Source organism: Miniopterus schreibersii (genome assembly GCF_964146895.1).
Source record: "Miniopterus schreibersii genome assembly, chromosome: 5".
Lineage (NCBI taxonomy): Eukaryota > Metazoa > Chordata > Mammalia > Chiroptera > Miniopteridae > Miniopterus > Miniopterus schreibersii.
The window spans coordinates 81,258,135-81,276,327 of record NC_138106.1 but is presented as its reverse complement, the minus strand read 5'-3'; the positions used below and the strand labels follow the sequence as shown (position 1 = coordinate 81,276,327).

At 41.1% G+C, this 18,193-nt stretch overlaps 1 protein-coding gene across 2 annotated transcripts in view; it reads right to left on the bottom strand.

Moving 5' to 3' along the window:
• The window catches only part of USP25 (ubiquitin specific peptidase 25), a 126,396-nt gene extending 108,777 nt beyond the window's left edge, over window positions 1-17,619 (bottom strand). The window contains exon 1 of one of the 2 annotated variants that reach the window (XM_081139004.1): window positions 17,429-17,619. In XM_081139004.1, coding sequence (XP_080995130.1) covers window positions 17,429-17,473 — 45 coding nt within the window. In that variant the 5' untranslated portion in view covers window positions 17,474-17,619. The remainder of the gene's footprint in view (window positions 1-17,428) is intronic. The other variant, XM_081139003.1, reaches the window with a different exon arrangement.
• Between the last annotated feature and the right edge of the window lie 574 nt (window positions 17,620-18,193).

The following is an 18,193-nucleotide window of genomic DNA, read 5'->3' as shown; positions in this document are numbered from 1 at the left end:
AGGCTACAAAAAAAGATCACTGGTTTAGGCCAAGGACAGAGAACAAGCTTTCATTATGCTCTTGCTGTATGCCAGACATTGTTGTGCTTCCAGTATATAATCTCATTTAATACATGTGCACACACTCTAGAAAGTTACTCTCATTTTATAGCTAACAGAGTCTTCAAGAGATTAATAAGTACAGAGTCAGAAAGAAAAACAGGTTGTTTCAAATTCCACAGCCCACGTTCTTTCCATATTTGCTCTTCTCTGCATCTGATTTGGAGATTAAAGATTCAGTAAAAAAAGAAACTTCAGCCCTGAATTCCACTACTCTGTTGCTGTAAAACGTTTAGATAATGGTATTAAAATGTGATGCACCGCTGACTACCAGGCAGGAAAGCTTTCTGAGTTAAGGGGTGAATGACTCATAAGTTAGTCACTGGTTCCTCTAACTGAATTTCCAAATATAAATAAAACTTGGTTTAGTGCAAAGGAAAAGAAAGTCAAAGGTTCCCATCTTCAGAGGGAAAAAAGGCAACTCTTACAATGACACCCATAAGAAAGCTTTCAAATTTTCCAACAAAAGACGGGGGGGAAGGGGGGGACAATTTCAGAAAATCCCAAGGTATTCTGAAACTTCAAAATCACATGCACTAAACACTGCTAAGCACTAAGTGATAAGCATTTCAACGTTACCTATCAATGAAAAAATTAATTATACTACTGCCATTAACGTATGTAACCATATACACATCTATTTTTGTGAATACCTTTTGCATCTACCTGCTAACACTAAACTGCCCTAGTTCATGTTATCTCTTATGGTAACAAGAAATCCTCAAACTTCACTAACAGGTCTTTTCAAGTACATATGTACCTCCTGTAGCTCTTTGTAAGCCCGAAGCCTGCCTCTAACCAGCTATACAAGCAAAAAACCAACAACAAACACCACCAAATAAAACCTAAATCACACAGAAACAAAACTTTTATTTCCTGAATCTGCATTTTTAAATCTGTAATTTAAAGGGGACAACATAACCTTTGATTTCCCTTCATATGTAATACTCTGACCCCTCTGAGTTTTCCTGTAGTACAATCCTTATGGCTTAAAAGCCATTCGTATGCCACAGCTATCTGTAGTGTAGCCTTGTCTTCCTCTTCCCTCTGTCATTCACGGACTAAAAATACCATTCTGCTTTCTAATTCTAAGGTTTTTTTTTACATATATTCAGCTGCCTTCTCTTAAGGTGAGAGGCTCTACTGGCACCACAGACTATACTACTACGCCACGGTTAATGACCAGACAATAAGTCAGTCCAAAGAGAGCACAGACTCTCTTTCACCGGTCGATGCATTCCTGCTAACTAGTAGTGTCTGGCTAGTACAGTGTCTGGCATGTGATAGGCACTCAATGACTAATGATTGAAAAATGAATACAGCAGAGTTCGCAGAAGTGAACTGGGGCATGTCAAATCACAGGGCTTGAACTCACCCACAGGAAAGAGGTCCTAGCTAATTACTGGAGATGGGAATAACAAGCATACATAAGCCAGGCCCACTTACTAATAAGCAAACTTTCTATGCTCTCCTATGTTCTCCTTAGAATTTCACAGGCTTTATTTCCTAGTTCTGTCAATCCTGCTTCAACTTAAGTATACAGTATATATAGTATTGTTGAAATTCCCTATTACAGATAATCTATATAGTATTCCCATGAATGGTTGGGGTACCTTGTATTTTCCACTGCCACAGACTTAAGGCTTATCTTAATCACTTTGGGTTAACAACATTTTAGTGCTAAATTAATCACATACCTCTGTGGGTGTGTAAACTGAAGGTATGCTTTTTTATTCTTTACTATCTACATTTAGGCTTAGAAATGGCAGAAATTCTGAATTTAAAAACTATTTTCCTATCTTTTTATAGAATCCAAGAGCAACATTCTTAAGCTTTCATGTAATTAAATAAAAAGCAATGAGATATTTATGGGAAATAAGTAGCAAAGAGCAATGAATATAGTTGGTCCTCAATAAATGTTTGTTTCCATCCTTCCTGACCTGAGCTCATATCCTTACTTGCCACCCCAACCCTTCAACCAATCTAACATCTGCATGTCCACACCCCCAATGGAATCCCCCGTTCCTATTAACTAGCAGATAGAAGAAATGCACCATAAGTAGAAATTCTAAATGCAATATCCCCCCCCCCCCCCCAATACTGTTACACAGCACTTTAAGTTCACACAGAATTAAACACATTTCCAGGCCAAATAAGAACCCAACACCATGAAACACAGTTTCTATGGGAACACGCATTTTGAGTTCCGAAAACCCAACTTGCAAAATCTTTTGGAACAGTGTGTTTTTAAAATTAGAGTGCTTTTATTTCTGATTATTTTTTATTGAAGTTATTGGGGTGACATTAGTTAATAAAATTATATAGGTTTCAGGTACACAATTCTACAATAAATCATCTGTGTATTGTACTGTGTGTTCACTACCTCAAGCCAAGTCTCCTTCTATCACCATTTATCCCCCCATTACCCTCTTCTATGTCCCCTACTTTCCCACTGGTAATCACCATACTGTTATGTGTCCAAGTCTTTTTTTTTCTTTCTTTGCTTAAATTAGAGTGCTATATTCTGGAAAACATGTAGTTAAACAAAACTTTGGTGAATGAAATTATATCCTTAAACTATGATCTCTGCAGTTTAAATAAAATATGTATTTAACTTGTTTTGATGCTAATTAATTTTACTCCTAAAATATTTCTCTCTTTACAAATCTTTAGTTCCCTTAAATTTTCAAAATTAACTTGCAGGCCACTGAAAATTCCTTATGTTAATAAAGCAAAATAAACACGCTCTAGGTAGAACTTTCACACTAGAATACTATATAATTCCTAGCAGCTATATGTATCACAAACAATTCCTGAAAGCCAATACAGTTTTTGGTTATACTAATTACACACACATAATACACCCTACTGACTATTAGAAATGCCATTCATCTAGATATAATGTAGGTTTAATAAAGCATATGCTCTATACCACTTTCTTCCCAGGGCCCTTAAAAGAGCTATTTGCAGAAGTGTCCCGGCCTCCAGCACTGCATCCCCCACTCCCCCAAAATCCAGTGGGCTTCAATCATAACCTTCCTTCATTCCTCAGCCAGTCATCTGTTACTAGTCAATATTTCTTTGTATTAAACTTTCCCTGTTCAAATTATTGTGTGGTTTCTCTTTCCTAACTGGACCTTTACTGACTGAACTTCCCTAAAAGGAATTTTTATATCCTAATAATATATTGATATAATTTAGTATTTTTAAAAGAATGAGTCTCAAAAACAACTAGAAAGGAAAAAATTAACCATGTATGATAAACTGAGACCTTATTAGAAATATGTAAGGCACCAGAGATTTCATTATGTAGGCATGATTGGTTAAATTATGGGCCACTGATGACTGGACTCAATCTCCAGGCCCTCTCTCCTCCCTGGACTGGGGGTTAGGCTGCAAGTCTAACCCTCTAATTACAGTGGTTGGTTTTGTGAGGTACAGCCCCTAACCTGAACTAGTCCCCCAACCAGGAGTTATCTCATTAGCATACAAAAGGCTATTTATTTTTTATTATATCACATCTAACCACATAAAGCAACTTGTGGATAACAGAAGGCACCAAAGTGGTTTGTTTCTTTGTCCTGTTCATGGGCTTCTCTTTGGCTATTAGTCTTCCACAGTTCATTTCAACCATTACTCCCTGCTCTGAGGTCTTTCCTGTTCTTCTTAGATCCTCCCCTTGGTCATACCAACATAGCCTAAAAATACTGCAGTTAACTTAAAATATCATATATGCACCTCTGGTTCCCACCATCACCAAACTATAAGCTTTTGGGGTGTATTACTTATTTCTCAATCTGTTTAAAATAAATAAAGAATTAGCAAATGTATGAATATGATAATGAGAGATGACTGCATATTTAAGCAGAAACAGGCAATTAAAAACCTGAAATGAGAATATATGTGAGGGTGTACATTTATTTAAAATATAAAATTTTGTAGTAATGAACACACATAATTGAAAAAATACATGATCTCTCAAAGACAGAGCTCACAAAGAAGAAGAAAATAAAAAAACTAAGCCTAGGAAAGTTCCCAGTTAAGAAGTAGAAACATCGCATACTGCAACAGCAGTCACATTTTATTGTGCTGTATAGCCCAAATGTAAACAGTTTAAATATATGTACTGAGTGTTCCCACAGCAAAACCTGACAAGCTCAAAGAAATCTTGCCCAATAGCTAGGCTACTTTCTGTCTTCTTACCCCAAAATCCTCAACTTCTCTGTGTTTTAATATGTGTTCAAATACTAAATATTTTGGCAGCACAACTGAAAGGTTTAAAACCTTCACCACAACAAAGTTCAACAACAACTCTAAGGGAGGTAGCAATAACTACAACACAATTACTACTCATCATAATGCTGTCTCATGGTGTCGGCAAAAGCAGTTGTCTCACTGCACAGCAGTTTCACCCTCCTGATTGCCCAGGGTATCTTCACAAGGCAAAGTACTTACAAGTTCTAATATATAAAATTTATTTGGCACTAACTTAAAAGTAAACTATAATCATTACCTCTTTTCCACAGCAACTGTGCCTCACTCTACACAAATCACACAACCTATTCTGTTCAACATTCTGTATGAGACAATGCAATAATTATATGTTTATTGAGTTATAGAAAAAAATGTTTTAAACTATGATTAAACTTGACGGTACATTTGTGAAGACATTCATCTGTGAAGGCTGAGAACATCACTCTTAAGACAGTGGCTATTAACTGAGTACCGAGGTCACAGAGGTAATGTACATGACAACGGTAATAAAATCTACTCCCAGAGTTTAATAACACATTGCAAGAATATCCTGATATTCACATATTAATTACCCTGGTTGAAGGTGCAAGTGCCAAGTTAGCTTCTATAAAACATGACCACTGTCAAATTAAGTTAACCTTATTACTCTAAATTTTACTAATTTTATAGTTTTGGTTACATCTAAGTTATTAGTTGGTTTTTGGTTTTAGTGCACAAGAGCTATACAACATAACATAATAAATTTATGCCTAGTTTCTATTTATGTAAGCTTCAGTAAAACTATAGTAAAAATTACTTTAATCAATGGAAAATCCATGAAACCTATTTTCCTTAAAAAAAGTCCCAACTCCAGGATAAAAAAATAGTCATTAGGAGTATTAACAGGGAGGAGAAACTTTTCAATAGAGTTGCTAGTTCTTCAGAGGGGAAAACGGAATTTGAACACCTACTGAAACAATACACAAAACTTAAGTCCAAGTAAAATAAGATTTAAACACTGAAGGTAAAACTAGAGAAACACTTGAGGGCAAAAAAATAGTATTTTTATGAAGCGGTATAGAAGTTCAAATAATAAAGGAAACATTAAATATGAGACTAAATTGGAATGAACTTCCAGTTATAAAAGGACACCATAAAGGGAGTAAAAAAAAAAATCCTGAAAATGGGAAAAGGTATTTACAAAATACGTAATTTCACACGGAAAAAACCCAACGGTGCATAAATATATAAAAAGATAACAAAATAGTTCATCAACAGTAGCACGGTTAAGTTCTGGCATCTACAGAAGTATAACTGAACGATAACACAGGGTTCATTAATTTCATGTAAACCTTGGCTTTTACACTTTGGAGCACAAACGAAAATAAACTCCATATAGATCACAGACCTAAACATAGAAGCTAATTTTATAAAACATTTTTGACAAAAACATAGGAAAAAGTTTTTGTGGAAAAGATTCAAAAATATTAGGTTAAAGCACATTAAAAGAAAAAAAAATAGTATAATGAACTTTACCAATGTTAAAGTACTTTGACTTCACAGAACTGACAAGAAACTGAAATGAAAATAGGCTACATACCAAGAGAAAAAATATATAATAAAAGACGTATTCAGAATATATAAACTCCTAAACTCAATAGCAAGATAAAAACTACAGAAGATAAAAAATGGCCAGTAAGGAAGAGATAGAGGAAGCAGGTTCCCAGTACCTCCCTGCCACATCCCCTGCCTGCCTACCACCCACCCCTCCCACAGTGCTGGTCCCCCTAGCTCCCACAGACTGCCCCTGAAACCCTATGACGGGGGAAGAGAAACAGAGGCACTGACAGTCAGGCCCCTCCCTTTGCACATTAAACCCAGAACCTGCTCTCCAGGCAGTGCAAGGGTATGAAGAGTACCTAATACCACCCACACAGCCAAGAATGCACAGAAGGGATTTACTTCCACCTGAAAACTGCAGACCCTGAAGCTAGAATTTGCCTGAGCCAATCCCAAGATGGCCAAGAGTAAGCTAAATGGCAACACCAAATAATATGAATGTTCACAGGGCCCTGGGACCTTACCTCCTCACACAGGACCCTATGCCCTGAGTGGCTGCTTTGATCCCAATTCCCAGAGGCCTGGTCTCCCTACCTAGGGAATACCTCATAAATCAGAGCTAACCCTAGCCATCTCATATGCTGCCTTCCTCTACCCAGCCACAGCTTCACATGCTCAGATGCACTGGTGCCCTCCCTCTAGGGCCACTAGCAAAGATGGAAATATTGTCAGTTCTATTAGTTCTATAGTCTTATCACTAACTTGAAGCCCACTGGGGAAGAAGCCAGGAAGTCAGTTCTGAGAATCTGTATTGGTGCAACCAAAATAGGTACAAGAGTGTCCACTGACCCCAGGAGGCTGTGCAGAGCGCTGCGTCTTCCCTCCTCAAACTGGGTATTTTAAACCTGAGGCATTGGGCTGTTGCTGTTTCCTCTCAAGCCTCTTCTTCAGCCATGCCCTTCCCTTATGGGAAGACCTCAGGGACCTCCTTGATGAGTCCCAGAGGAGTGAACTCCTTCAGCTCTGCAGCTAACCCGCCCTCAGGCCTAATGAAGCTCACCCCCCTCCACCCACTTCTAGACTGAACAGCACCAACAAAATCCCAGCAAACATTAAGTGTTTTCTGTTCCAGTTCAAAACAGGCTGAACTTCTTGTTTTCACATGGGCTAAAAACTGTGAGGGGAAAAAAAAGTATTTCTCTGCCCTACTGCCTACCAACCACCCAACGCCACAGTTCATTCCACCTGCCATCAGTCCTCTAAGTTCTTTCCAAACCAACTGCAACGTGAAAGTATTTTGTACCGTGAACAAAATATACATCATAAAGATTTCTACTGTGTGTGCAACTGATTATCAAAGAAATTAACTTAATGTTAGCTTGAGACATGAATAAGAAAAGGGCTTTATTCTTCAGCAGTTCAGCCTTTTTATCAGGTGTTAGTTTTTTAAAAAAATGATGGGAAAATTGTACAGTTACATTTTGTTTTGTGAGCATATTAATACTTGCTCCCACAATGTTTTACCTCTAGCAACATCTTTAACTTTTTAGCCATTTTCATATTTGGAAGAATAAGTAGTGACTGTTATTGCTGATCCTGTGAGAATTTAAATGGATAATAAATGGGAAACATCAATATTTTAAAATCATCCAAAAATGGCTAATGAACACATAAAAATGTTCAAAACTATTAGTCTCTAGATAAAAACAAATTAATCCAACAACGAGGTACAACATATTCATTAAAATGGCTGAAACATAAAATGTGATAATACTGTCAACAAAAATGTAGACACTTATGTAGGATTCTCATACATTGCTGATGGGAATGTACAATGGCACAACCATTTTGAATAACCATTTAGCAATGTCTTGTAACAAATGCATCTAAGTGTTTGCTCAAGAGAAATGCAAATATGGCTACTCAAAGACCTGCTTACAAATGTACATTGTAGCAACATCATTTGTAAGAGCCACAAATTGGAAACAACTCAGTCCCCCGAAAGGTACATGTTTAACAGATTTTGAAATAATAAAATATTACTCAGCAATATGGCTGAATAGCAACAACATTTTACTGCGCAAAACAATCAAATGCAACAACGAAAATTTATGATTCCACTTATGTGAAGACCTAAAACAGCCACAACTGATCTATAGTGATAAAAATCAGATCGATGGGAGGGCGGGGGTACTAAATAGGAAGGGTGACACAAGGAAATCTTGTAGAGTGACAGACCTATTCTATACCCCAAAATTCATCTAATTATTTGTAAATGGGTGTTTTCATTTTATTTTTTGTAAATTATATCACACTAACAACTTCAAAAAGTCAAGATAGCAGCCTGTGGTATATCAAAGGGAGGGACAGTGTAAGTGAGACACAAAGGAAATTTCTAGAAGATATTCTATTTCATGTCCAGGTAGTACAAATGGTAGTAACTTTATTACTATTTTAAATATATCTTTATTGATTTCAGAGAGAGGGGGAGAGAAACATAAACAACGGGAGAGTCATTCGTGGGCTCCCTCCTGCATGGGGATCGAGCCTCCAGCTGCAACCTGGGCATGTGCCCTGACCAGGAACCAACTGCGATCTCCCGGATCCTAGGCCGATGCTCAACCACTAAGAAATGCCGGCCTGGCAGTAACTTTATTATGTTTCTTTAAAATATACACAAGTTTTCATATGCTGTTCCACACATATTTAAAAGCACTTTCTGAAACTATCCATACACACACACACCACCAAAAGAAAAGACCTAGGAGGACAGAAAAGTGGCTGAGAGACAAGGGATCTCCCCCGCCCCCCAGGATGCCTGCAGAGAAACTTCCACCATCACTCGGACCCAAAAGAAAAAGTATAAGCAAGGATCAAAATTTAAGATAACACAGTAACTTTTAGTTCTTTGGAAACAGAACCCTCCATATAACATATGTTTGTACAGCTAACACGGAGTGCATTAGGTACCCAAGTAGAGAACTGCCCTTTAAAATCAGCAATAAAACATCCACTCCCACCACTTTAATCAACCTTTATCAGTGGTCTTACCACTAGTGGCCTAGTACAAGAAAAAACGTAATTACAGACATTAAAATTGGAAGTTAATAAAAACATCATGCCTTATGCATATAACCTTTTAAATACAAAAAAAAATCCAAAATTATCTCTAGATAAGTATTAAATTAGAAAAGCTTAGCAAGGTGGCAGGAAATAAGGTTTACGTACAGATGTCAGTTGCAGTTGCATACACCAATAACAAATATACAAATACTGGTTTATTTGGATTCGGGACTATGGACAGTTCTGTCTCTCCTTCCTGACCACCTCCCACCACGACTCCTGGACCCAGAGGGGCTCGGGCTCGGGCTCCGGCTCGGGCTGTCCCGGGCCGGCTGCGGGCCCCTTTTCTTTCTCTACTTCGTGAACTACGTACGCCTTTCGTGACTTTTTGCTGTGTGTCTGTGAGATGTCTTACCCCTGTGGCTACCTCCTTTCCTCTCAGCTTCTCCATTCCTTCTGTGGAAACCGGCCAGACGCGGGCTTCGCCTCCCGGGCCCGCCGCCGAGCGCGTCATGGCGGCCCATCCTCTCCCCGGAGTTCTTACCCAAGGCAGAGCCAGGCCGCGGTGGAGACAGGAAGCCGCCCCCCTCAGCTTCCCAGAACTCCTGCTGGGATTTCGGAACGCGTGCGGAAAGTTGCAGTGTCTTCCTCGTGGGCGCTATAACTTCACCTAAACCACAAGCCGCCATTCCCCGCCGGGCCACCGGGCAGGGTCCTGCACGCCGCAGTCCCTGAAACCCGGAAAGGCCGCTCCGCAGTCTCCTGCCACTCGGTGCGGAACAGGCACGTGGCCCCTCACGTGGGCTCAGCGGCAGCTGACCCGGAACTGGCTCACCTCCCCCACGTGACCCCGGACCAGGTCCCCGAAGGCCCGGAAGGCGGTAGGCCTCGCTGGCCTCAGGCTCCGTCAGTCCGTCGGTCCACGCAGCTCCCGTCCACAGTTCCGAGGAGAAGGGTGGGCTCCACGTCGGGCGTGTTTACGGGAGCACCATCCCCGAGGCTGCAGCCTGCTTCTCAGCGGGAGGGACGCTCGGCTCCGGGCTCCGTCACCGCACCGCCGGCCGGGTGCTGCGTTGGCCACGCGGCGCCGGTTCCCAGCTCGCCCCAGGCGCTCTGGTACCTGCACTGCTCGTCTCTCCCCTCCGTGGCTCTTCCCCTTCCTCCTGCCTCGATCTTTCTCTCCTGTTCCTCCTGCCCTTCTCTAGCTGCCTCTTCCTTCTCCTCTATTCCGAATTCCTGTGCCTTCTGCTCCCGCGGCAGCCACTCCCCGTGTAATCTCTGCCTCTCCATCTGCAACAGCTTCTCCCCTTCTTGTTCAGTAAGGGCCGCCTCGTCCCCGCCTCCTGGGCGAGCCCGGCCCCTCGGCGGAGAGCGCGGCCCCGGGGCGGCGTATCCCGCGCGGCCGCAGGCAGCTCGGCCTGGGCGCCGCCACGCTGCCGGCGCCACAAGGACGCTTCAGAGCACCGCATGTAATTGTCATCGGAAACGATCAGCCATCTAGAACGAACACTGTGTAAGAATTCCACAGTTAAAGTTATGCACTGCACGAGCGACAGGAGAGACCTAAATTAGAAGGAAGATGCCCTGTTCCGGGAGAGGCTCCGTAAGGAAGACGCCGCTGCTGCGAGCTGGCCCGCGGGTGCGCGGCAGTGACAGGAACCGCGGAGAACCCGCTCTGGTTCCTCCAAAATGTCTACGGGAGACTCAAGTGCACGACGCCTCGGGAGAGGGGAGGCGAGCCTCCTTCCCGAGCGCTGGGATGACGGTGAGCCACAGCCCGGAGACGGGGCGGCGGGCGGGCGGAGGGCAGAAGCCCGGCCGGGAAGCACGTTCCGCACGGAGCCCGCGGAGACGCCGCCTGCGGCCCGGGGGCGCTAACGGGTCAGGGAGCCGAGGCTGACGTCATCACACGCGGAGTGTGACGTCGGGCCGCCTCACACCTGCTACCAAGGGAAGTGCAAGTGGAACAAGGTCGGAATGTTGCAAACGTAACTTTAAAAGCTCTTAGTAGAAAAGATGGATGAGTATCTTTTATTTATCCAGGTGGGAAGAAGTTCCTAAATTTAAAACGAGTGAAATAAAAAACATGTACCTTCAGGAATTCGGAGAGAGGCAAGAGAAAGGGATGAAAAGGAGCGCGAGGGCAGGATGCAGGACGGTCACAGCCTCTTATGGAAACAGGAGGTTACGCACAGTTACTTTCAGAGTTCTAGCTTTTGTTCTCAGTAGCGGGTTCACATGGGCTTATTACTGAAAATTAATAGGCAGTTTCATAAATAAATGAAAACACTGCATATACAGCTGATCCTGAACCAGTGTTTGTGATTAATTCTGTGCACTTCAGAACAAACTTAAATGTATATTATTTATACAAATCCTCCAAAAATATCTGGCCAACTAAGGAGGGAGTAAATATGTAATTGGCATTACAAAGACAATCTGGACAATCACACTAAAAAGTTATCTCAGCATATAGGACAAAAAGAGAAAGAAATTATAAAATAAAATTTGAAGCAAGGGAGGTAAATGATATCTAATATTCAAATAATGTAGTTACAGAAGGAGAAAAAAAAGGAGTAGAAGCTATAATTTAAAAATGTCTTTTTCCTGAAAAGAACACTAACATTTTCAGATAAAAAAATCCTAGGCAGGAATGTTAAAAAGACACAATAAACACACACACACACACAAAATTCAAAAAGTAACATCAAACAGTATTATACTATACAGAAAAACAGAAGTAAAATGCCTAATTTTTAAAAAAACTAACTACGAATTTATTTTTCACATAAGGTATACCTTAAGAAATTAAAAGGGTATTGCTTAGAATTACAATTCTACGTTATCCCAATAAAATCAGGAATGTTATAAATAAAAAATATACTAAAAGTCTTATCTTATTGATGGCTGAGGAAAGGAAGAAAAACCAATTACTGATTTTGACACTCAAAAAAATATGAGCTTAGATATAATGATCTAACATTAAAAGAGAAAAAATGAGAAAGATTTCCAAATCATTATAGGATATAGACATAAGGGTAGGAAAAGTGATACAATGAAAGCCTGACCAATACATCAAAACTGAATGGGAAAAATATGACTAATACATGGAAACTTAAATGACAATAAAAAATTAAAAATTTATCAGTTAACACCATATATGTAAATGATGAACTCTTACTAAAGACCAGTAAATACAAACAAGTTTAGATTAGATCCATTAGAAGTATGCGGAGAATTTGATGAAATTATATTAAAAGACATCAACATCTCCCAGAATTTAAGAAATAAAGAAAAAAACATTAAATATTCAAATCACACTAAGTGTTCATTTACTATATATACAACTCTATAACTTTCAAAGAATACACATCCTTTCATATGTTCATTAAAACCGCATGTACTTAGTCATAAGAACATCTTAATAAATTTCTAAAACTATTACTAATCATATTTTCTAAACAGTGGATCAAAACTAAAAATTAACAATTTTTAAAGTGCAACATCTTGGAAAGTTAACCAAAAAAGATATTTTAATAAAAAAATAATAATGTCAAAACTAAAACAAAATCAGATGAAAATCCACAGCCCAAAATGCTTTTCATTATTATACATGATTGGAAACTCATTAAATGTGAATTCAAGTATAAAAAGAGCAACAATAACCACCAGAATGAGTAGAAAGGTGGAATTATTAAGGACAAAAGCAGAAATAAGTTGTAGGACAAAAGTTATATATGAAGCAAAGAGCTGGATTTTGGAAAGCCCAATAAAATAAATCAACATCTGGCAAACATTACGGAGAGCAATACAAACAAGAGTAGGAAAGGGATCTATCTATATAAACATAAATTTAAAAGAAAAGATCAGACTAATATATATGGAAGTCTAAGTGAAATAAAATTTGAATCTATAAAATAAAATAGTCTTAAACTTGACCTGCAAGAAGTAGAAAACCTAAAAGATGATAAAGATTTGGAAAGCTTATCTAAAACTTGCTGTAAAAAAAATGGGCATCCTGAAATTGTTATATTCATCAAAACTTCAAAAAACAAGTACTTAGGTTGAATGATAAAAAGTCATTTAATACCACCAATTCTGAAGGCTTTAACCTAATCCTAAAGTAAACAATTCCAAAAGCACAGAAAAACATAAAAAGCTTTCTAAGGATTTTATGACCTAACCTTGCCTCAGAAGCCCACGTGCACAAAAGCAAACCGTGTAACCAATCTCATTTGAATGCACATACCAAATTCTAGATTAAAATTTAGTACGAGGAATTTGAGGTATCATGACTAAATGAGCTTTTATCAGAAAGCCATACAGCAGAATGGCTAAGAGCAGGAGCCACTGAGCCTCATGACCCTGAGTTTAAATGTACAATAACAATGTTGCTCTAGTTCCTAACTTCTTTAATACTTTTCCTCAATTACAACATGATGGAAAAACAATAGTGTTCATCTAATAACGTGGCTGGGAAGATTAAATATTTAAAAACAAAGTTTAAAAAACTTGTAGCATAATTCCTTAAGCACATAATGTTCCATGTTATCTATTACAACGTTTTTATTATTTACACAAAAAATATTGCATCAGTTGTTGCAAAAAAAGGACATTTGATAGAATAAACATCCTAATCAGATGGCAAAACGTTTTAAAAACTTCGAACTGTAAGGAAATTTCCATATCATCATAAAACAATACGTAACAGAAACTAACATTAATCCCAGTAGTATCCTGTAATCTTAGCTAAAGCAATAAAATAGTAAATAAAAAGAAGTATGAATACTGACAAGGAAGATGTCAGAATGATAATTATTTGCAAATGATACGAACTGTCAACATAAAATACTGAAGAAAATCAGTCAAATATTTATCAGAACTGATGAGAATTCATAAAGGGAGCCGGATACAATGTTAGCATACAAATCAAAATTAGGTGAGAAAGAAAAGGAATGCGCAGCTGGATGCCCTCCTCTCAGCCCAAACCAAGTCTTAGGCTAATAACAAGATAAGCAACCATTTAGGACTGAAGAACATTCATTTCATGTAATTTTTGCAGTGATTTATATAATGTTAACCGTCCCTTGAAAGGCCGTATTGTATTTTTGTAACTTTAGATGATACCTAAATGAGAAAATACTACATTATTTTACCTAAGAAATTTGCCCTGAATCCAGTTTATATTTTTAAATTTTGTTAATCTGTGACATCGTTCCCACCTAACCTCTATGTAATTAATTGAAAGTTGGCTACTGATCCATAAAATTCCTTCTTCCCCCACCCTCTATTATTTCTTTTTTAATCCTCCCTATTTGGAATAAATGCATGCTTATACCCACGAAACACTCAGATCTAGAAAAAGTTGTTCATGTCTAACCATACTAACTTTGAGGCTTTAAAAGATGATTCAGAGGCATTTAATGACTTGCCCAAGGTCATAGAAAGGTGGTTTAAATCCTACTCACATCCTACTGTCTTTTCACTATACTGCCTATATCCCAAAGGTTGTCTGGTTCAAACTTTCATTGTTTCTCAATAATGTTAAGTCTTGAGATTCAGTTAGGGAACTAAAACAACCACTGCTCTTGCATCCCTTTTAGAAAACACTCACTCTATTTCATCATCAAATATTTACTGAAACCTGCTGTGTCCAAGGAACTCTTATAAGCCCTATGGTAAAACAAAACAGTCAAAACATGAACATTACATTTTATTCAACTCAGAAGGATACAGTTAACTAAAAATAGTATCCAGCTCACTTCACTCTATAAATTAATTTGGTTCCTGGAAGCCTCCTCTTGCTGCCCTAAAGAATACTCACTTGGAACCTGAATCTATGTATCAGGTTTCTAAGATCTAAGGATCCTACACTTAGAAAAATATCAAGCAATAAAGGCTTAAGATACATGTTCAAGACCCAATGACAGGATTTAACTATACCTAATCTGCCTCGAGCTCACTTGTATCATCTAAACCTCAGAAAAGCAGCTCTCTGCAGTTGTACTATATCTCATAACTGTCATGGCCAAACTTCAGCATCAAGCAAAGATCACATCGGAGGAAAACACAGCCCTTTGAGTTACGTTATATTGTGACAAGCTACTCTGTAGGTAAACAAAGAGCTATGAAAGTTTTGTGTTGTGCTGCTTAAAAAAAAAAAAAAAAAAAAGATAATCACTAATCATCCTCTAGCAGGAAAAAAAAAATCTTGAAAATATGGGGAACTGTTCCAACCACCAGAATATAGCTACTTTACATAAAACTAATGTTATACAAATACATACAATTTTTTTTTAGGAGAGCAGAGAACAGATTAAAAATTTTGGTTGTGCAATATGCACTAGACAACTCGGGTTTTACTGATCATTCATAAAGTTTTGAAGTGAAGACAAAGAGTTTCACTTTTGTTTCTTCTCAAGTATGAAGTTCACTTCCTAGTTACTAGCTTGTAGTCCACTTCCTAGTTACTAGCTTGGTAGACTTAAATCTATCAATTTATTTGAAGTGATATAAAGTATTCATAACCATATAAATATTTTTAAAATAGCTCTAATATGAATAACAAAGTAATAGTATATTAATACAGAAAGTAAAGAAACAGTGTTTCTTTTTAAAAACACAAATACTATGATGAAAGTTTAAAAATAATTATATTGCTCTAAAAAAATTCCCCAATATCAATGAAATAACCTGACATAAATTAAAAATAGCATCATAACTGTAAAATTTAAATTAACTACTACTCTCTTTATATAAGGAGAGGGTTCATTAAACTAGGAAATTGGACTTGATGGCCAAGATCACTTTCAGTAATATGATTCTTAATCCTACAACTTTATGTATAAACCTTTGAACCAGGCAGATCAGTATTATGATTCTATGCTAAAGAAGTACTTTAGTCAAAATCAATTTAACAAATTTTTGCCATTGTTCAAATTTAAGAGATGTAAAAAATATTAACGACTTTATTTCCCACTTTGAAATACGCTTTCTAATATTCAACAATGAAAAGAACTGTAAACAAAAAGGATACTAAATCTATTATTACATGCTACTTCGTATTCGTGACCATGAAATTCCTGTTCTAAGTATTAACCCTTTATCACATACTCAAATATCAAAAACTAAAGTTTAAGATATTCAAAATAGAATAGAGGGGATTAGGAGATAAACTGTTCTAAACTCCCATTATTAAATCTAGAATTATTTCACTGTAAATAAACTGCAGTGTGCTTCTAAATTTACCAGTCAACTATAACACACGAGTTACAAGAGAACTTTCCCAAGGGGCCTAAAATAACAATGCACTATCCTTGCTTTCCAAAATTCTCAAGCATCTTCAATTACCTCAAGTACTATCATAAAATTCTAAAAATAATCTCAAAGCAAAAACTTAGCAAGCTGTGAATATATAAATAGACCATTTCAGGACTGCAGGCCTCAGTCTACAACCAAGCGCAGGTGGGATAACTGTGCCAAAACGACGACAGGGTGGGGCACTCATCACGCACCAAGATAAACCACACACCGCTTTGGTAGCTGCTCACAGTAAAGCGAAGTTATCCCCCCAATTCCAACAGGACCAAAGCAATGTTTTCCTTTTACCCAAAATGCTTCTCACACAAACGACCTCCCCCTACCCCCCCAAAAATTAAGGCGTACCTAACGACTCTTCTGGATACAGTTCAGGCCACGAGAGTGCACTTGAGATTCTGAAAGCAAAATCTAGACTAAAAGAGCATCTCTCACTACAGACTATAAAAGATCTGAAGCTTCACAGAGGTTTTTGTTTTTTTTACTTAAGTGACCATCTGAATGTGTGACTGAGGCCAGAGCAAAGGGTGAACGACGGAACAAGGTCAAACTTAGGGGACAAAAGATTCCTGAAATCAACATGGCCAGAAAGGTTTCCTTTCTTAAGGGGCAGTTCCTATACTCAGGGAAAAAAAGCGGGGGGGGGGGGGGAGAGGAAAAAGAAAGAAAAAAAGAAACGGAGAGAGGAAAGGACACCGCCGAGTCCCCGGCTAGCGCACCGTCCACCTGGCGGCCGCACCTGCCCGCGAGGCAGGCAAGTCCATTCCGGAGGCGACCCCTCGCAGAACAGCAGGCCTGGGGTGTCCTCCCTTCGAGACAAACTGCGCTCGGAGGAGATGACACTGGCTATTTTTTTAAAGGAGGGGGGTAAGTTTAATGAAGGAGCCACACGGACGAGCGTAGGAATGTGAGGGTCGCTCCCAGTCGATCCCCGGCGCCGGCTGTTACAGGAAAACAATCGGCAGAAGGAAGCGGACCGACACCCGCTAACTGCCCGCCGCGCCCCACGAGCCGCCGGCCCCGGGCGCGCGCCCCCAAAGGCGAGGGGCAGCGGCAGAGGGCGGCGGGGGCGCACCCGGGGAAGCCGAGGCCCGAGCGGGGGAGGCCGGGGCGGGCGCACGTCGGGAGGAGCGCGGGCCCCGCGGGCGCGCCTCACCTTCTGCACCGCGCTCTGCTGCAGCACGTTCTGCTCCACGGTCATGGCCCCCGCGGCGCCCGCGGCGACACAGGCGGCGGCGTCCGGCTCCTCGCGCCCCCGCCGGCCCGGGCTGCCCCGCTCCGCCGAGCTCCAGGGAGCGGCGCGGTCCGCCGGGGACAGCGCCCCCGCCAGCCAGGCGCGGAGGCGAAGGCGGCCGGCGTGCGCGGGCACCGCGGGCTGGCGGCGAAGCTCGGGCAGCGAGGGCCACGGCGGCGACTTCACGACTCCGCCCGCGCCGACTCCGCGCGGCCGGCCCGCCGCGGCCCGCGCCCTGCGCGCCGGCGGACGCTGGGGCGGGAGGGCGCCGAGCCGGGCCGCGTGACGCGCGCGCTCCTCCGCCCGCGCTCGCGGGCCGCTGCGGGGAAGGGAGCGGGACCGGAGGGAGCGGCCGGCCGGAATGGCGCTGTCCTCCTCCTGCGCCGGTCCTCCTCCCCTCCCCTCCCCCAACCGCCGTCACCGCCCCGGCCCCGCGGCTCCGCCCCCGCCGGGCCCCGCCCGCCCGCCGCCCTAACCCTACATTGTGACCCGCGGGCGGCGGGGCGAGGCGGGGCCGCCAGGGAGTCCCGCCCCCGGCCCCGGCTCCGCCCCGCCCCGCGCGGGCCCCGCGCTCCCGGGTGGGGCGAGGGCGCGCCCCGCCGGCCGGTCCCGGAGCCGCCTGCGCCGCAGGTAGCGCGACCTCCGCGCTCGGCCCGCGACATTCCAGGCCGCGGCCCAGGGCTGCGT